The following is a 17,342-nucleotide window of genomic DNA, read 5'->3' on the forward strand; positions in this document are numbered from 1 at the left end:
CAATCATGGCCAATCTCACCAAATGTTGATCAGAACTAAGTTCCTGAAAGAAATGGGTCTACCAATCCTTGGCTTCAATCTTTCCTAAATTGGTATTCATCAGGTACCCTGGCTTCCCATCTGCCTACTGAATAAAGTTCAAACTCCTACATTGGTATCCAAGCTCTACCTAAGTTGGCCAGCACACACTTTACCAGTCCTGTCCCCTATATTCCCTTCAGTCTCACTCAGAACACTCAAACACCACTATGTCAACACATCTTGCTCCCACGTACCTGAATGGTCTAAATTTTTCCTCCCCACTCATGTAGTGGGTCCAATAGTGTCCCCCAGAAGCTTATGTGCACCTAGAACCTTGACATGATGAGACCTTATTAGGACATAAGGTCCTTACAGATGAATGTAACTAGTCAGGATGAGGTCACAGTAGTTTGGGTGAGGCCTAAATTCAATGAGTAGCGTTCTTAGAAGAAGAGGAGAGGACATACAGAAGACATGCAAAGGGAAGATGGCCATGCATGGACAGAGGCAGAGGCCAGAATGACGCAGCTATAAGGCAACGATGGTGGAAGCCACCAGAAGTGGGGGAGGGCCACAGGAAGATTCTTGTCTAGAGCCTTCAGAGGGAGCCTGGCCCTGCTGTCACTTTGGTATCAGACTTCTAGGCCCCAGAGCAGTGACAGTACACTGTTGTTTTAAGCTACCTAGGAAACTAACATGCCCTGACCTCAAACTTCTTTGCCTTCTTAAACATTATCATAGCTCAGTTTGAAAGCCACCCCTCCACACCACCTTTCTCTACTCCCAACACAAATATACCTGCCACCGTGAATCTCCTAGATACCCATCACTCACTACATCACGGAAACTTACGCACATGCTTCATCTCCTTGAGGAGGGAGGGTCCTGGGTCTTATATACCTTATCTTGCCCAAGAAGCTAGCATAGTACTGCACATAACAAGCAAGTAATGGGGGCACCTGGGTGGCTCAGTGGGTTAAGCCTCTGCCTTTGGCTCAGGTCATGATCCCAGGGTCCTGAGATCGAGCCCTGCATCCGGCGCTCTGCTCAGCAGGGAGCCTGCTTCCTCCTCCTCCTCCTCCTCTCTCTCTCTCTGCCTACTTGTGATCCCTGTCTGCCAAATAAATAAATAAATAAATAAAATCTTTAAAAACAAAGCAAAACAAGCAAGTAATGAATGCTTGCTGAATGCATGGACACACAGTAGGCTCTTTTGCCACAGCCCACATAAAACCATGATCATTTCTCACTCAAATTTCCCATGAATAAAATGAACTCCCCTCCCTTTCCTCCCTATTTAAATATATCATCCTGTTGAGATAAAAAGCTAAGGCAACTCTTCTTGCAAGCTGTATCTCAGTCCCAGACCAGCTCAGAAGTTGTTTTCCTTCCCTTTCATCCCAAGTATTTTAATGAACCCAGGCCTCAGAAAGCCCTCTTACTGCAGGCCCTAGAGACCAAAGATGCTTACTCATCCCCAGAGCAAGGAGAGCCCAGGTGCAGGAAGAGCCACCTCTTGTTACTTTGATTTCAACCCCAACTTGAAATTGCAAGGCAGACACCCAGCCCTGTCTCCTGACTCGTCAAGACGCGCTTCCCACTAAGATGCCATTTTGGGTTGAGATGGACACCAAAGCCAGGCCGCAACACAGATGGCAGACGCGGTTGTTCTGAGATTCTCAGCCATCTGTGGTCCCCTGGTCCTCAACTCTGACCTCCAGCCCCACAGGTGGTTCCGCTCTCAGGCCCAGCTGCCACAGCCACGAGAATGCTCAACAGGGTGACACAGCCACCCTCCCAGGGAAGAGACAGCGATGCCTGGTGGTTATACGCATGGGCTGTGGGGGCAGAAAAGCCTGGGTTTGGATCCAGCTGGGTCACTTTTTAGTCATTTGGATCTTGGGTCACACTCAGTCTCTCTGAACCTTTTACCCTTGTGATCGGCGGATTAACAGTAATACCCACACCATATAGGGCTTTGTAAGAATTCTATAAAATGACATATTGGACCCACTTAGTACAGCACCTGTCCTCGTCAACACTCAGTGACAGTAATCTGTTGTTGTTAATGTTGTCATTATTACTGCTGATCCTCAAACGCCCCTTCGTTCTAGATCGTGCACTTTCCGACCCTGATAAGGATGATATTTATAGATTTAGATGGCTCTTTTAACATAAATGACCTCTACAAATAAACAGCAGAGACCGTAAGGAATCACCAACGGGCAGTACGACGGAAAGGTCCCGGGCTCAGAGGCCCGGAGTTGACTCACTGCCCCGTGAGCCCTCGGGAGACCCTGCTTCAACCAATCCCCTGTCACGGTCCCTGTGCGCCTTCCCACTGTGTCCGCGGTGGGCATCATACACACTGGGTCACAATGCTCCACTTTGGAGAAATTCCTCTCAGGTTTTAGTGTTTAGGATTCCTGACGATTTCCTGAACACAACTTCCAGAGTCTAGCCAACACCCAAAATCCGACAGATTCCGTTTTCTTTCCCCCGCAGGAGGTTGGGCTCTCTGAGCGGACCTGTAGACCGCGGCCGACAGGCGCACGACACCTCACAGCGCTCAATGGACCCCAAACTGTCACTGAGCACCCTTGTATTGCCAGGGGACTTGTGACTGGTCTCTCCTCAGTCTGCATTTGCCCCAACTTCCCATTTGTTTTAATCCTATCATTCTGTACAAGCATCTTTAAGAGACCTTAAATCCTTTGCGAGATGGCCACGAGTAACCACACTGAATCCAAGAAAAAGCAGTTTCTCTCAGTTTCACATTTCATGCACGCGACACATGAACACAGGTAATAATACTAGCCCTTATGATGCTGCTGGACAGGAGTGACTTGGTGTCAAGAGTAGCACTCCAAGGGCTTTTGTCAGCTTTAGCATTTACTCTCTGTGTCCCACCCCCCCCCCCCCCACCCCTTTCTAGAAACCGCCACTCATTAGCCACTGAAGCTTGGAGCCCACCAGGCAGCAACATGGGAAGCCAGGGGAATTGACCACAGAAATGAGGGTTCATCATTTCTGTCTGCTCAGCAGGAACACTACTCATGGCCTCTCCGCACCACACGTGGGCTGGGGGACCAGAAGCCAGGTAACTGACGTGGCACCCTGGGTGGGACCACTCTGGCCAAGAATTCCTGCCTCCGTGTTCCGAGGCTGCTTCTCTCATCCTGCAAGTGGACGTCCCAGCCAGCAGCGACCTCATGTCTCCTCAGAGTGGCCTGGGCAGGAAGGAAATCTGAGGGCGCTAAATGGAGCCTTCCACGGGGTGTGCAGCAGAGATGGGCAAAATGTCACAAAATGCAATGGCCCAAGACAGTGGTGCTGGGGACATGCTGGACACTTTTGCTAATGCTCCAAAAATGTTCAGCATGTCAGGGTGTGTGACATCTCAGCAGGACAGCAGAAGACACACTCACAGTTTCTGAGGCCCACGTGGCAAGCACGGAAAAGCCTCCTAAGGTTAGAGGCCAAGGAACGAAGAGGGGGACGAGGAGGGAGGGAAGGCACGAACAAAAGATGTAAGATCCGTGGACGGAAACCGCACAAGAGACTAGCAACCAGGATTTTGGTCATCTTTTTCCATCTACCTCTGGCTTGAATCTTCTGTGGACAAAGTAGTTTTTACATAAACATATTTTTCCTTCCAATGCAGAGGAAGCCTGTTGTTTAACAGTGTTGTAATTGGCCAAGAGTAAACTCAACTGAAAGGAAAACCAAAGAGGACTTGAAAGAACCATCCCTGTTTATCAACAGGAAGCCGCACGTCCAGAACACTCAGTATGTATCCACCACGGAATGCACCAGACCCTCGGCGCATCATTTTGTAGGCTTGACCGTCCTCTCTTCTTAACAGATCAGAGAGCAGGCCAGTACAGGAGGCTTTAAAACCAGAACTTAAATCCGAAGCCTCTGGGATTTCTAACATCAGACCACTTTTATTTTTAAGGCTTTTTCCTCTCTCCATTCATCTCACGGGATACTCCACGCTCTGCTTTGGAAATCATCACTTCAGGCTCCCGCCAGCGAATCGCCTGCAACCACACAGCTCCTCACATTTTGTAAGGAATCCTCACCCGTCCGTTCTGTCTCCCATTCGCTCCTTCCTCAGCAAGGCGGTGAGGGCAGAGGAATCAGAATGTAAAAACCCCTCACGCTGGGAGGCCCAGAAGTGTTCACTGCCCAACCCATCACCTTTGCCTCCCTCCAACGTGGAGCAGATCCTTGTGGCAGGAAGGGGTTTTTAATCATGGGCTGTCACTGTGGTCATCCAATGTGATTTCCTACCTGGAGAGAAGGGGAGGAACCAGGGACCAGGGCAAAGCGGCCACCTCGAGAGGGGCGTCCCTGAAATGCCGCCCGCAGCCCACGCCCCAAGAAAACCACATTTAGGAAGATTACCTCGGTGCAGCACGATGTGGTCAATCATGTTGCGTTTGTATTTGGTGTGATAGAGGCAGAGAGGACAGCGGAGATCTTTGGGGCCCTCCTCGGGAACCGCCGAATGCCCAGCTTCCACGTGCATAGTAAAAGCAGATCTGAGAGAGAGGTGGCGGGGGGGAGACAGGTGAGGAGTGTGACAAGGGATCGCGTCACTCCCACATCCCCTGGGGGCTACCTCACTAGGCTTCTGCATGTGACTCCCCCGGCTTGAGGGCCCAAACCAGAGTCGTTCACCATGTTTCCAGACCACAAGCTCCTTGGTCACTCATCCACTACCTGGACCTTGTTGTGCGGGGCTAACTTCCTTTTTGAAAATTTCTGCCACCTGGCTGGGGTCAGGGCTTACTTTGGAAAGAAATGGACTTCCCCAAACACCTTATTCTAGAAGACGAGAAGCTGCCAATGAAAAGCAAAAAGCCAAAGTCCCTAAGAGAAAGAGGTTCTCACTGTGCGTGGGAGGAGGAGGACAGGAGTCACGTGGCCTTCGCAGCGGCCTACGTGACTCCGCACAGGTCAGGGCCCAGACGGCAAGTTGGCCGGGACGTCATGGCGGCTGAAGATCCGCTAAACTAAACTCCAAACGGGTGTACCAGCTTGAAGGCGGAAGGCTATTGCTGCCTTCCCCTCTATCCTTTTCAAAACTTCACCATTTACAAAGCCTTCGGTGTCTCATAAAAATGGATGAAACCATGAGTCTAAGGGGCAAGGTCCCCTTCTTATTAACTCAAGTGCTTCTCTCTGGGGAAACATGTACACCTGTCAGTGGGCCCTTGTTATCTGAGTCTTTAGCCTTTTCTCAATTCTAAGGTCACATACATATTTATCTGAAAAACAACTGAATTAATAGTCAGAGCTGTAACACACTTCCCATCGAATCCCATCAACTAAGGTGTTGGTGGAAAAGAACCTTGTTCTTCCGATTGCTTTTTGTTGGCCATGAAGCCTGTCTTGAAGTACTAGAGTGGCCTATGGCTCAGGTACTAACTACAGTAGGAGGAGATAATAATAGCTTTACACCTGTAATACAGCCATCTAATATTATATTATTATAAGGGCTGTCTATGATATTATAATGCTTATTAGTGTTTCCTTTGCGCCAGGCACTATTCTGAGCACTTTAGATATATTGGTTCATTTATTCCTCCTATGAGTTGTATAAGTGAGGTAGTATTACTATCTTTATTTTGTAGATAAGGACCAGGAGACACAGAGAAGCTTAGGGACTTGTCCAAAGTCACACTGCCAGCCTGCGGCAAAGTTGGGGTTCAAACCCAGGCAGCCAGGCTCCACATTCTGCACTCATAACCACTAAACTAAGCAGTATTGCACAGAATGAGATTAGATCAGAAGCGTCCAGAGCACGTGACAGGAAGCACTCTGTTCCTTGAGCTCACTGATTCTATTATACAAAGGGGCAAAGGTGGCTTTGGATTATCTGTTTCTGGATCGGAAACAATGTCTCTACAGTTGTTCAGTTCTAGTCTTCACAGCGCTGGAGTCTTGATTCTCTGGGTGTCTCTCAACAATATGATCTTAAGAAATAGGAATTTTCTGTAAGGGTAGCAGGGAAATCATAATTGCTGGATGTTCTCTCTTGGCTTTGATTTTGCTTTCAGAAACACAGATTTTTCCCCTAAAGACAAATCTAAAAAAGGGAGGATAGTCCTCCACAGGAAAAAACACACATAGCTTCATGAACTGGGCCCAAGAAATCCCTTACCACACTCTGACACTTCTTGGCTGCCCATTTGCTCTAACATTTAAACTTGTCTGTTCTGATATAGCGACTGCTTCATTCCCAAACTCCCTTCCACAAGCCCCAAAGCAGTCCTCTGGAACTAGCCTCCTTTTGTGAAGACTGGACCCGATCCCTCCCCAGAAGAATGGAGGGAAGCGTGTGGTGAGGGGCAGACCAGGCGCAGCCACCTTGTTTCTCAAGGCCGTTCTTCACGCCACTTACTTAAAGCCTGTGTAAAAGGAGCAGTCTTTGCACTTGAAGAGCTTCTTCCCACCATGCTTGTCCCTGTAATGGCGTCTGATGCTCTGGATGTAGCCAGAGGAGAATTCACAGAATTCGCAGTGCAGCACAGCCTCGGTTTTCTGCTCGGCACCCCCGGTGGCCCCGGAGAGAGGCACGGGGCTGACGCGGCTGTTGTTCCTCGCCAGCGCGGCGGACTGATAGTGGTTCAACTGCTGCTGAACATCTGGAGGTTCGGAGTAGGAGGAGTCTGTGGACAGACGGGGAAGAGGACACCGGACACAGAGAACACAGTGGAGCTTTGACCCCTGAAAACCCCCGACATTAGTCTGCAGTGTTTTTTCTTTTCTTTCTTTTCTTTTTTTTTAAAAGACGATGACTACGATCCACCTTTCATCTTCATTTACATCCTACCACACAGATCTGGGGAAAGGCAGGTAGGAAGGAAGTGTCTCTTCTTCTTGTCTGACTTTGAGGGCTCACGGCATTTAAAAATAAAACTCTGAGGTGACAGGTTTCAAAGTGAAGGAAGAAAGTCAACTGTGGTCTAAAGGAAACGGCAGCGTGGTAACGGGCTGCCACAGAGCACCCACCCGTCCCCATAGGTGAGATAAATAAACGCACAGCAAGTACACAGGCACTGTGGTGAGAAAGGAAAGTCGATGATGTCATATGTCCTCCTCTGCAGCCCAGAATTATTCAAGCCAACCCCCCCCCCCAACCAAAAGGTCTTTAACGGAAATGCTCGAGCACATGGCACTCGCAAATATAAAAATGTTTTATGCCTTCACAGTCAAGTGATTTAAAATTTAAAATATAAAGATCTAATAGTGTTCTCCTGGAATGGATGTTTAAAGCTTAGTCAGCATTAAGATGGAGATTTATTCATAAATCCCATTAAAATGAAATTCCAAATAAGTTTCCCTGAAAGGTATTTTCAAGTTTGCAATCCGGAGGAAAATGTCGGAAATGACAGCCATAAATCTTAACCCTGAGAAGCTCCAGTGGAGAAATGTGGTGGAGAAATCTGATCTAGATGGGAGGTGGGAAAAATCTCGGTTTCTTAAAAACTGAAAGAGAGGAGGGAAAGGTCTTGAACCTCTTCCCAACGTGCTGCTTTGAATGTTGAGGCTACGCTTTCGACAACATTGTCCTGTATAACCTACAGCTGCCTATGAATGACATGAACAGAGTCCTAAATACCCCTCAGATGAATTTCAGTGTAACTTTCCTTGAAAAGAAAACAAAGGGCTCTTTTTTAAAAGCCTTTCAAAAAGCAAGGGGGGAAGGGGTTAGAAACTGTACAAGCCTCCTCCTGATTTGACGGACACTTCATTTTCCAAAGCACGATTCCCCGAGGCAGGACACGGAGGAATTCTGTAAAACCCGTATTTGATGAAAACTAGTACCATCCATCCCGTTGGCCTCTTGGAGAAGAAAAACAAAAACCAGAGCAGCCTCCTTATTGTGAGGCCGCCTCCTGTCTTCAAAATACTAAAATACCTTCCCTTCTTGTTCTCCTCCTCCCCCTCCTCAATTCGTATTCCTCAAGATGGAGAAAAAACCCCTTTGGAAATTGTAAACAAACCTGCCACACACACAAAAATAAAACAAAAGGAAACTTGAACAATACCTCTGAGCCTCCATGGGTTCATTACCAGGTGTAAACTGAAGACAAAGGAAGAAAGGAATGACACAACCGAATTCATTTTACTCAAGTCTTTTATCTTTGGTTTCTTTATTCCTCAACCCTAGCTGATGAACCCACTCAGGATCACAATAATGCAATTGTCAACTTCTCATTCTTCCTTTCAATAGCAGGTTTGTTTACCACCGCATGGATTGTTCAAGATGTTTTCTATTTAAGCTCTCAAGACTAGTTTCTGCTTAATGCAGGCACAAGGAAGCGCACGAGGAAGCGCAAGGTGTACTCCCCCTCTCTTGTTAACACAGGCCTGAGCCAGTGGGCTGGGCACTGCTCTGCCAGCCTCCCCCATGGGCCCCCCGTCCTCCTGTTTGCTCTTTGCTCTGCAGGATTGAAATTCTGGGACCAACAAGGCCAAAGCCAGGTCTTATTGCTTGTGAGCTCTCGGCCACCCACAAATCTACCCAGAAACCAAAATGAAGGTCCCAAGGAACGGTCCGTTTTTCCAAAAGTAGCTGCCAACTCCCTCCAAGACTCGATACCCAACTCAGCGAGTCCTGAAGGCTAGCATGGAGGCTGGTGGTCACCTCAGACACAGGCCTCCGACAGTTTCGATTCCTTTATTATAGAAGCGTAAAGTCCATTGTTTCGACTCAAATCATAAGCCAGGTAAATTCATCTCCCTCTACCTTCCATCCACCCCAACTTCACACCTGCACTAATCTCTTAGGGAGACTCCCTCCAAGGGAAGGGAGTCTTCTTTGATTTAACACATTTGTCTTGTCTCTAGGGTCTATTGCATTTCATTCCATCCATCTCAAAAAACGAATTCTAAATTTTAACTTCAGTATATATATGTTACACGAAACTTGAGGAAACAGAAATGCAAGAAGTGGTGAGGGAAAGCATTCCAAGAAAGGGAGGCTCAGCGCCCTTCCTTTGTAAATGGCAATGCAAAAGGAACAGCCGTGTGTACCATGTTATGGATTCCTTTTTATTTTTTTCTGGTTAAAATCAGATGGACAGGTTTATTTACAAAGATAGGCAAATCCCACCACTTATGGTACATTTGTAATAATGCCCAGGTTACAACTTTTTGGGTCTTCCTAGAGCTTTACTTTCCTCTCCGGTGCCAAGACACACTATGTCTCTCATTCTCTCTCACTTGGGAGTTTGTGAATAATGTACAATTTTAGCACTTTGGGCACTAAAGTGACAAAGACGTGAGCGTGTATGATTCCACCGATCTTAAAAAAGCCCATTTGCTAAACTACATAACATTCCAACTTGTTCACGAGACACAGCCTGAGGAACAGGAAAAGGGTCGTTTTTGTGCCCAGGTTAGAAAGGCAAGCAGATTGTTAGTAGTGAAGGGACACGTCACAGAGGTTTAAAAATCATCATGAAGACTATTTTCTTCATTCTGAGCTTACAGAAAGTGAAAAAACTCTGTTTCCGCCAGCCAGGTTTGTGGTCACTGAGATATACAGCACCGGAAGCAGAGGGAGGGAATGCAGGGGGAAACTGAACCCGAGGTGGTCACCCAGATCACATCTTTTTCAGTTAGATGGCCAGTAATCCTTACAGGGGAAACCAACTACAGAGACCACGCTGGTCCCTACGTTTCTAACCCAATCCTGACATATGCCTGCCATCTAAAAGCTTAATTCTCTCGTGACTTTATTTACATGCAAAGCTTTAGAAATTACATTATCAGGTACAGCTATAGTTGTAAGATGAATCTAAGTCATGGGTAGCTATCCATTTTGTCACCAGTCTATAAAAATATATTTTGTAAAATCAAGATCAAACTCGAATTTTAGCATGGAGGATCATGGTGCTTATGGATGTAGGTTTGTAATTTATTGAAAAGCCAGCAATTAATTCTCACAACTACAGTGTGCAGTTAGGTTCTCATCCCAATTTTACCCATGAGGCAGCTGAGGCAGTTGGTTACACGGCTAGTAAGAGGCAGAGGTTGGATTTCACCAAAGATTCATCAGACTCTAAAATCTGAGTCTTGCCCATCAGGTGTGTCTATACCCAATGGTGACCTGGGGTCCCGTTATACAAGTCAGAAGAATGAGAAAGAACATCTGAGTGGTCCATCAACAATAAATACATAGCAGAGAGCAGGGAGAAAAGGTGACAGAAAAAATTGAAAGTCATGAAAATCATTTCAGAATAGATAGAAATAAAAACGGAACAGATAGGGGATAACAGTGAATGGGATGTGAATGGGCCTTTCAGAGCATGTGGGGGGAAAAATAAAGCAAGGTACGTGGGAAAGAAAAAAAAATCCAAAATTTTAAGATGTCTTATAAAAACAAAAACACGGCATCACATAGGCGACAAGTCCACCAGCAGGCTGCGCAGGAGAACACAGCAGATACCCAGCATCAGAAACCTGCCGGCCCAAATGTCACACTTGCACAGATGCCTGATAACCTGCCCTAAAATAATGCTGCTCTGAAATTCCTCAGGTGGGATTTGGCTGGAAAAGAAAGGTACACGGCCCGGAGACGGGTGGCTGCTTTCCGGTGGCTCTTGGACAGGCTTTTGAACCAAGGAAAGGGCTGGGTTCCAGAGGAAACCTCCCAGCCCTCTCACTGAGTCATGTTCCTGAAGAAGTGGAAGACCATCTTGTTAAAGTCTATCTCCCAGAATGCCACCAAACCCAGGGGACTATCACTTCAAGGGGCTTTTTTCTTTCTTCTCTTTTCTTGAAAAATTAGCCAGCAGAGAAACAATCGTAAGAAATTTGATTTTATAAAGATGAATGACAAATACATGAACTCTGGCAGTACAAAAAGCATGACAGAATGAAGCATTCTGGAATATTCTGAGGCTACAAACATTTAGTTAACACCCTCTTAGTGCCAGCCTATGCGCGGGCTCTAGAGTCAAAGTCCAAGAAGACACCTTCTCAGAGCTGGGCTCTAGCAGAGGGGCGAGCAGAGCTGTTGTGACAACACAGGCCTTCTCCACGTCTGGCAAACTTAACCCCACTGATGGCAAGGAGAACAAATGAAGAGTGAGTATCAGGAGAATTTAGCTGTTGCAAGATTAAGGGAGACCCAAAGAAGAGTAAGAATCAGTTGGGCAGTAAATTGTGGGTGCTGCAGAGGAGAACCCCCTTATGTACTCAGTGATCCAAAAGGGAAGCTGTACAGGGAGATCGATTCTCAATTTTCTGCAGCTCCAGAGAGGATGTGAGTGAAGGTACAAAAGTGGCAGAAGGATCTTGGTGCCAGCAACCACACTTAATTCTATCTGAGCTAAACTTTCGTGCAGACTTGGGGAGGCAGGCTCTTTTGGTCAGCGTGAACTAAGTACCAGGAGAAAATTAAAAGACAAAGGATCTTAGGCAAGCACATGAGGGGTGCCCAAGGCGGGCAAGTACTTCAATTATATCTATTTGTTCAGCAAATACTTACCGAGCATCTACGTCAACAGAAGACTCAGTTCTGGGCACAGGATTTGGTTCCTGCCCTCAAGCAGCTCACTGTCTCAGATGGACATGTAAAGAACTCATTATGATAAATGCAGAGAAATAAACATCTTGATAGAGGCATCCACAAAGAGCTAAGTGGAGAAGAAGCAAAATCAGTATGTGGTGACTGACAGAATGTTGGAAGAAGAGAGACGGAGGAGAATGACAAAAGAAACTTTGAGTACCCATTAATAACTAGTACTAGTCAGTGTGTTCATTAATGAAGTAACACTAGATATGAAGATGCTGGAATGTTCGATTCACCACACTTCCACCTTAAGTCTTAAATAGAAATGAAATAACTCCATTTATACCACAATGAGAAAAAGTCACTTAATTCCGACACGGAAAAGGAATGAAGATCAGAGGATGAGTCTGAATGGAAAAATATGTATGCCAGAGAGTAGGGTAGATTGCATAAGGGAGAATTTAAAATCTTCTAAAATAGCATAGAAAGTTCAAAATAATGCCTGAATTCTAATTTTCTTGAGAAACACAGGCGAGGTGGAATCTTTTGGGTTTTCCACAAAAAGTATCGTATCATCTGCAGAGAGTGAGAGTTTGACTTCTTTGCCAATTCAGATGCCTTTTATTCCTTTTTGTTGTCTGACTGCTAAGGCTAGGACTTCTAGTACTATGTTGAATAGCAGTGGGAGTCAATCCCATTTACAAATGCACCCAAAACCATAAGATACCTAGGAATAAATTTAATGAAAGAGGCAAGGAAATCTGTACTCAGAAAACTATACAATACTTACAAAGAAACTGAGGAAGACACAAAGAAATAGAAAAACATTCCATGCTCATGGATTGGAAGAATAAATATTGTGAAAACGTCTATGATACCTAAAGCAATCTACACATTTAATGCAATCCCTAACAAAATACCATCGACTTTTTTCACAGAAATGGAACAAATAATCCTAAAATTTGTATGGAACCACAAAAGAACCTGAAGACCCAGGGGAGTATTGAAAAAGAAAAAGCAAAGCCGGTGGCATCACCATTCTGGGCTTCAAGTCCTATTGCAAAGCTATAATCATCAAGACAGTATGGTACTGGCACAAAAACAGACACATAGATCAATGGAACAGAACAGAGAGTCCAGAAATGGATCTTCAACTTTATGGCCAACTAATCTTTGACTAAGCAGGAAAGAATGTCCAATGGAAAAAAAAGACAGTCTCTTCAACAAATGGTGTTGGGAGAATTGGATGGCCACATGCAGAAGAATGAAACTAGACCATTTCCTTACAACATACATAAAAAAAAGACTCAAAATGGAAGAAAGACCTAAATGTGAGACAGGAATCCATCAAAATGCTTGAGGAGAACACAGGCAGCAATTTCTTTGACCTCAGATGCAGCAAATTCTTCTTAGACACATCACCAAAGGCAAGGGAAGCAAGGGCAAAAATGACTTTATCAAGATCAAAAGCTTTTGCACAGCAAAGGAAACAGTCAAAACCAAAAGACAACCAAGAGAATGGGAGAAGATATTTGCAAAAGACATACCCGATAAAGGGCTAGTATCCAAAATCTCTACAGATGATTATCAAACATATCAAACCCAACACCCAAAGAACAAATAATCCAATCAAGAAATGGGCAGAAGAGGGGTGCCTGGGTGGCTCAGTGGGTTAAAGCCTCTGCCTTCAGCTCAGGTCATGATCTCAGGGTCCTGGGATCGGGCCCCGCATTGGGCGCTCTGCTCCGCAGGGAGCCTGCTTCCTCCTCTCTCTCTCTCTCTGCCTGCCCCTCTGCCTACTGGTGATCTCTGCCTGTCAAATAAATAAATAAATAAAATCCTAAAGAAGGAAAAAAAAAAAGAAATGGGCAGAAGACATGAACAGACATTTTGGCAAAGATATCCAAATGGCCAAAAGACACATGAAAAAGTGCTCAACATCACTCGGCATCAGGGCATCAACACCACAATGAGATAGATACCACCTTGCACCAGTCAGAATGGCTAAAATTTACAAGTGTGGAAATGAGAGATGTTGGCCAGGATGCTGAAAAAGGGGAACCCTCCTACACTGTTGGTGGGAATGTAAGTTGGTGCAGCCACTCTGGAAAACAGTACGGAAGTTCCTCAAAAGGTTGAAAATAGAGCTACCCTATAACCACCAATCATACTACTAAGTATTTACCCCAAAGATACAAATGTATTGATCCAAAGTGGCACCTGCACCCCAGTGTTTACAGCAGCAATGTCCGTAATAGCCCAACTATGGAAAGAGCCTAGATGTCCATCAACAGATGAATGGGTAAAGAAGATGTGGTATATATACACAATGGAATACTATGCAGCATATACACAATGGAATACTATGCAGCCATCAAAAATGTAATCTTGCCTTTTGTAACAATATGAATGGAACTAGAGGGTATTACGCTAAGCAAAAGAAGTCAATCAGAGAAAGACAATTATCATATGATCTTGCTGATATGTGGAATTTGAGAAATAAGGCAGAGGATCATAGGGGGAGAGAGGAAAAAATGAAATGGGACAAAACCAGAGAGACAAACCATAAGAGACTCTTAATCTCAGGAAACAAACTGAGGGTTGCCAGAGGGGAGGAGGGTGGGAGGGTGATGGACACTGGGGAGGGTATGTGCTGTGGTGAGTGCTGTGAATTGTGTAAGACTGATGAATCACAGACCTGTACCCCTGAAACAAATAATACATTCTATGTTAATAAAAATAAATAAATAATAAAATTAGTTACCCCTTAAAAAACTAAACAAACAGGCAATTTAGCAACTCAAGTCTGGTAGTAGAAGGAACCAGAAATAGAATATTACCTGTGAATAACTGAACTGCAACTACTGTAAATATCCAAAGTATGGGACCTCCAAAATGCTGGAAATAGAGCTCACTATTTTCAGTCAAGAAATCATAGAAAACTGGAGAAGGGGACACTAACAACACCAAGAGAGCAGTTAAAGATCTACTTTAGTTAAGAGCTGGGAAACTTCTGGAATGCCATGCAACTTCTATCATGCAACTGCTAATAAATGTGGGCAAAGGACAAAGAGACTCTATGTGTTTTCACATCTGTGCTACTGACCCAGGTATCTGTGGGGACGAGAAAATCCTGCTGCCATGAGAAACTGAGCAAGCTCTGAGATGACGGAGTCTTCCTCTAATGCTGAAAAAAATTGTCAGACTCTTTACACCTGAGGCGCTGAAGGCCGATCTCCTCTTTGCCCACACTTCTCCTTTTGCCCTTTTGTTCCTTTGCCCACGTGTCTGAACGTTAGTGAATGGCTCACCACTTCGTTCTAGTTTCAGCTGTCAGATTCTTCCTCCCAGCTGTCCTTGGCAGCAGCACCTGAGCCAAGTACACTGTCCCAGAGACCTGTGTCCCGCTCAGCTCCAACCACTTCCCTCTCTAAGCCTTCCCTTCCCATTGTTCAATCAGGCCCTCATATCCTGCATGGGCAGCTAGAACAGTCTCCAATCTGGTCTTCCTTCCTCAGATATCTGTTCCACTCCAGCCAGCAAGCACATCACAGACATGTTATCACTCACATGGTTATGACAGGATTATGCCACCGGGCCCAAGGGCGAGGTCTTGATTCCTGAGTGCGGAATGTAGAGCTCTTCAGTCTGGCCCCAGAGCAGGTGTTCAACCTCACTTCTAGCTCATTCTCAATTCCCAGTTGCACATTCTGCCTATTTCATCATTGGGAGTCCTTGACCAGGGCCACCAAGCACTCTTCCTCCTCTTTTTGCCTGACAAATACCTATCCATCCTTCAAAGTGCCGCTGAAATGTCATCTACACTGTGATGACTTTTCCCAACAATCCAGATAGAACACTGCTCTCCTCCGTGCTCTGTCAGCACAGACACACTGGGTTTCTCGCCCTGATCTCATTACACCTCACATTATACTCACACAGTCCCCTAAGCAACCTCCACCATCACATTTGGCCAGATCAATGCCTCTGACCCTAAAACACCTTGACCCAAGAAGACCGAAGGCAGCAGTGTCTGGACTAGCACTGGGGGTTACCCTCCAGCAGGCCCATCCATCTCTGCTTCCAACAGTTGAGCTGATGTTAACAACAACCCACTGGATTAGCTCCCAGACTTCTCTGTACCTGTCCTATTTGCTACCGAGCTTGTCTGACGTCATTAATATGACCTAAAATGATGAAATATGGGCATAAGGTGTCATTTCTATGAAAGCTACATTGAATGCTTTGGAAAGATTTGATAAAGTCAAGTTGCTAAAAACAATTTTTTTATGTCAAATTATGTTTTGGCAAGACCAACTATAAAAGATTGAGAACATAAAAATCTAGAAGGATTATGCTCTAAGACTGTTTCACGAATGTCTAAATTACCACTCCACTTAAAAGAAGCGGACTCTGGAAGTGACACATGATACAACGAGGATTCCTGTCTTTTATGCCATGGAGGAAATGGGGAACTTCAACTGAAGGACTCCAATACATATGCTTGGCCCTACATCTCAATAGTGGTGAATGAATCTATTTTGTAGGTGAAAATAAGATGCTTAAGACATTTTAAAAAGGATTCCCTGCATTTAGTAACTTTCAAATATAACTGAGAAGGTGGGTATTGATCACATCAAATAAGAGTTTCTACTACATCAGTCTATATATTCGTTCCCAGTTTTCGATTAATTCAGAGAATATTTATTGAGAGGCTTCTATGTGCCAGGCACCTCAAAGCACTTGGGATACATCAGTAAGAAAAAACAAGGATCCTTGTGGAGCTTACATTTTAGATCAGCAGGAATAGTACCTTACACACTTTTATAGCCACAGAAACTCACAGTCCTTTCATAAAGAAAGGTACTTATGAGAAAAGATATGTAGGAAAATGTTGCAGGATTGAATTTGTGCACAACTTTCTTAAATGTGGGCCTGTCTGCCTATCTGTCCATTTATCACCTATCATTTGAAGTTACGAAAACAATACACTGCCAGGATGATTCACAGACTCAAAAAGTTTACTTATTTAATAACTTTTCTTAGGTTCTATCTGAATCCCTTTGAAACTCAACTCCCTCTGTTCCTCAAGATACCTGTTGTTTATTTCACACTATTAACACAGAGCAGAACCTGGCCTCCAGAAGAATACCACCAAGTACAAATCATCAATGCAACTTTCCAAGCACTTCCTTTGAAGAGTCTCAAAAATGCTCTCTGTGGGCCACTCTAAAAGAAAATCGTATTAGAAACAAAGCTATGGAACACGAGACATTTCAACTCCTTCTGGATAGTGTCTAAAGGGGAACATAAATCTCCAGAGGCAGCCACACTATTTTATTTCCTTCTTTTGATTGTGCGTTGAAAATCTCCAGGCCAAGGACCCCGGCGCCTCCCCATTTTCCTTCACCAGCGAAGCTCTCTGGCCTGATGCACGACATTATGCTACAATGGCCGGGGGGACAATGGGCCCTGGATGACTATATATAGGAATTCTGGGCTTGGTTGTCATGGAGGCAAATGGAAAAACAAACGCCTAATCCTGAAAATAAGGCTGAGGCCAAACTTGAAGGAAACACACTTTGAAAACTTCCTGTCATTCTGATGAGTAAAAACAAAACCTTGAAATATGATCAGGGAATAGATGAAGAAAAAAAAAAATTAGTCTTCAAAATGACAAAAACAGAAAAAAAAAAAAAAGGCCACCTTCTCTTTTTGAGAGATTGTGTCCCATCCTATTGAAGTTCATTGAAAGGGTCTCACGATGGCCTGATTTTTACATGAA

General features: G+C 44.9%; 1 protein-coding gene across 12 annotated transcripts in view; it reads right to left on the reverse strand.

Annotated features, from left to right (window-relative positions):
- The window catches only part of ZNF462 (zinc finger protein 462), a 144,877-nt gene that overhangs the window by 27,900 nt on the left and 99,635 nt on the right, over nucleotides 1-17,342 (reverse strand). For all 12 annotated transcript variants that reach the window (XR_004277365.1, XR_004277366.1, XM_032307101.1 and 9 more), the window contains 2 exons: nucleotides 6,434-6,701; nucleotides 4,432-4,568 (listed from right to left, as the gene is read on the reverse strand). Coding sequence is in view for 10 of the 12 variants with exons in the window: in XM_032307101.1 (XP_032162992.1) it covers nucleotides 4,432-4,568; nucleotides 6,434-6,701 (405 nt within the window). In the remaining 2 variants the exon portion in view is untranslated. The remainder of the gene's footprint in view (nucleotides 1-4,431; nucleotides 4,569-6,433; nucleotides 6,702-17,342) is intronic.

Source organism: Mustela erminea, chromosome 12, assembly GCF_009829155.1.
Source record: "Mustela erminea isolate mMusErm1 chromosome 12, mMusErm1.Pri, whole genome shotgun sequence".
In the NCBI taxonomy this organism is placed as follows: Eukaryota; Metazoa; Chordata; class Mammalia; order Carnivora; family Mustelidae; genus Mustela; species Mustela erminea.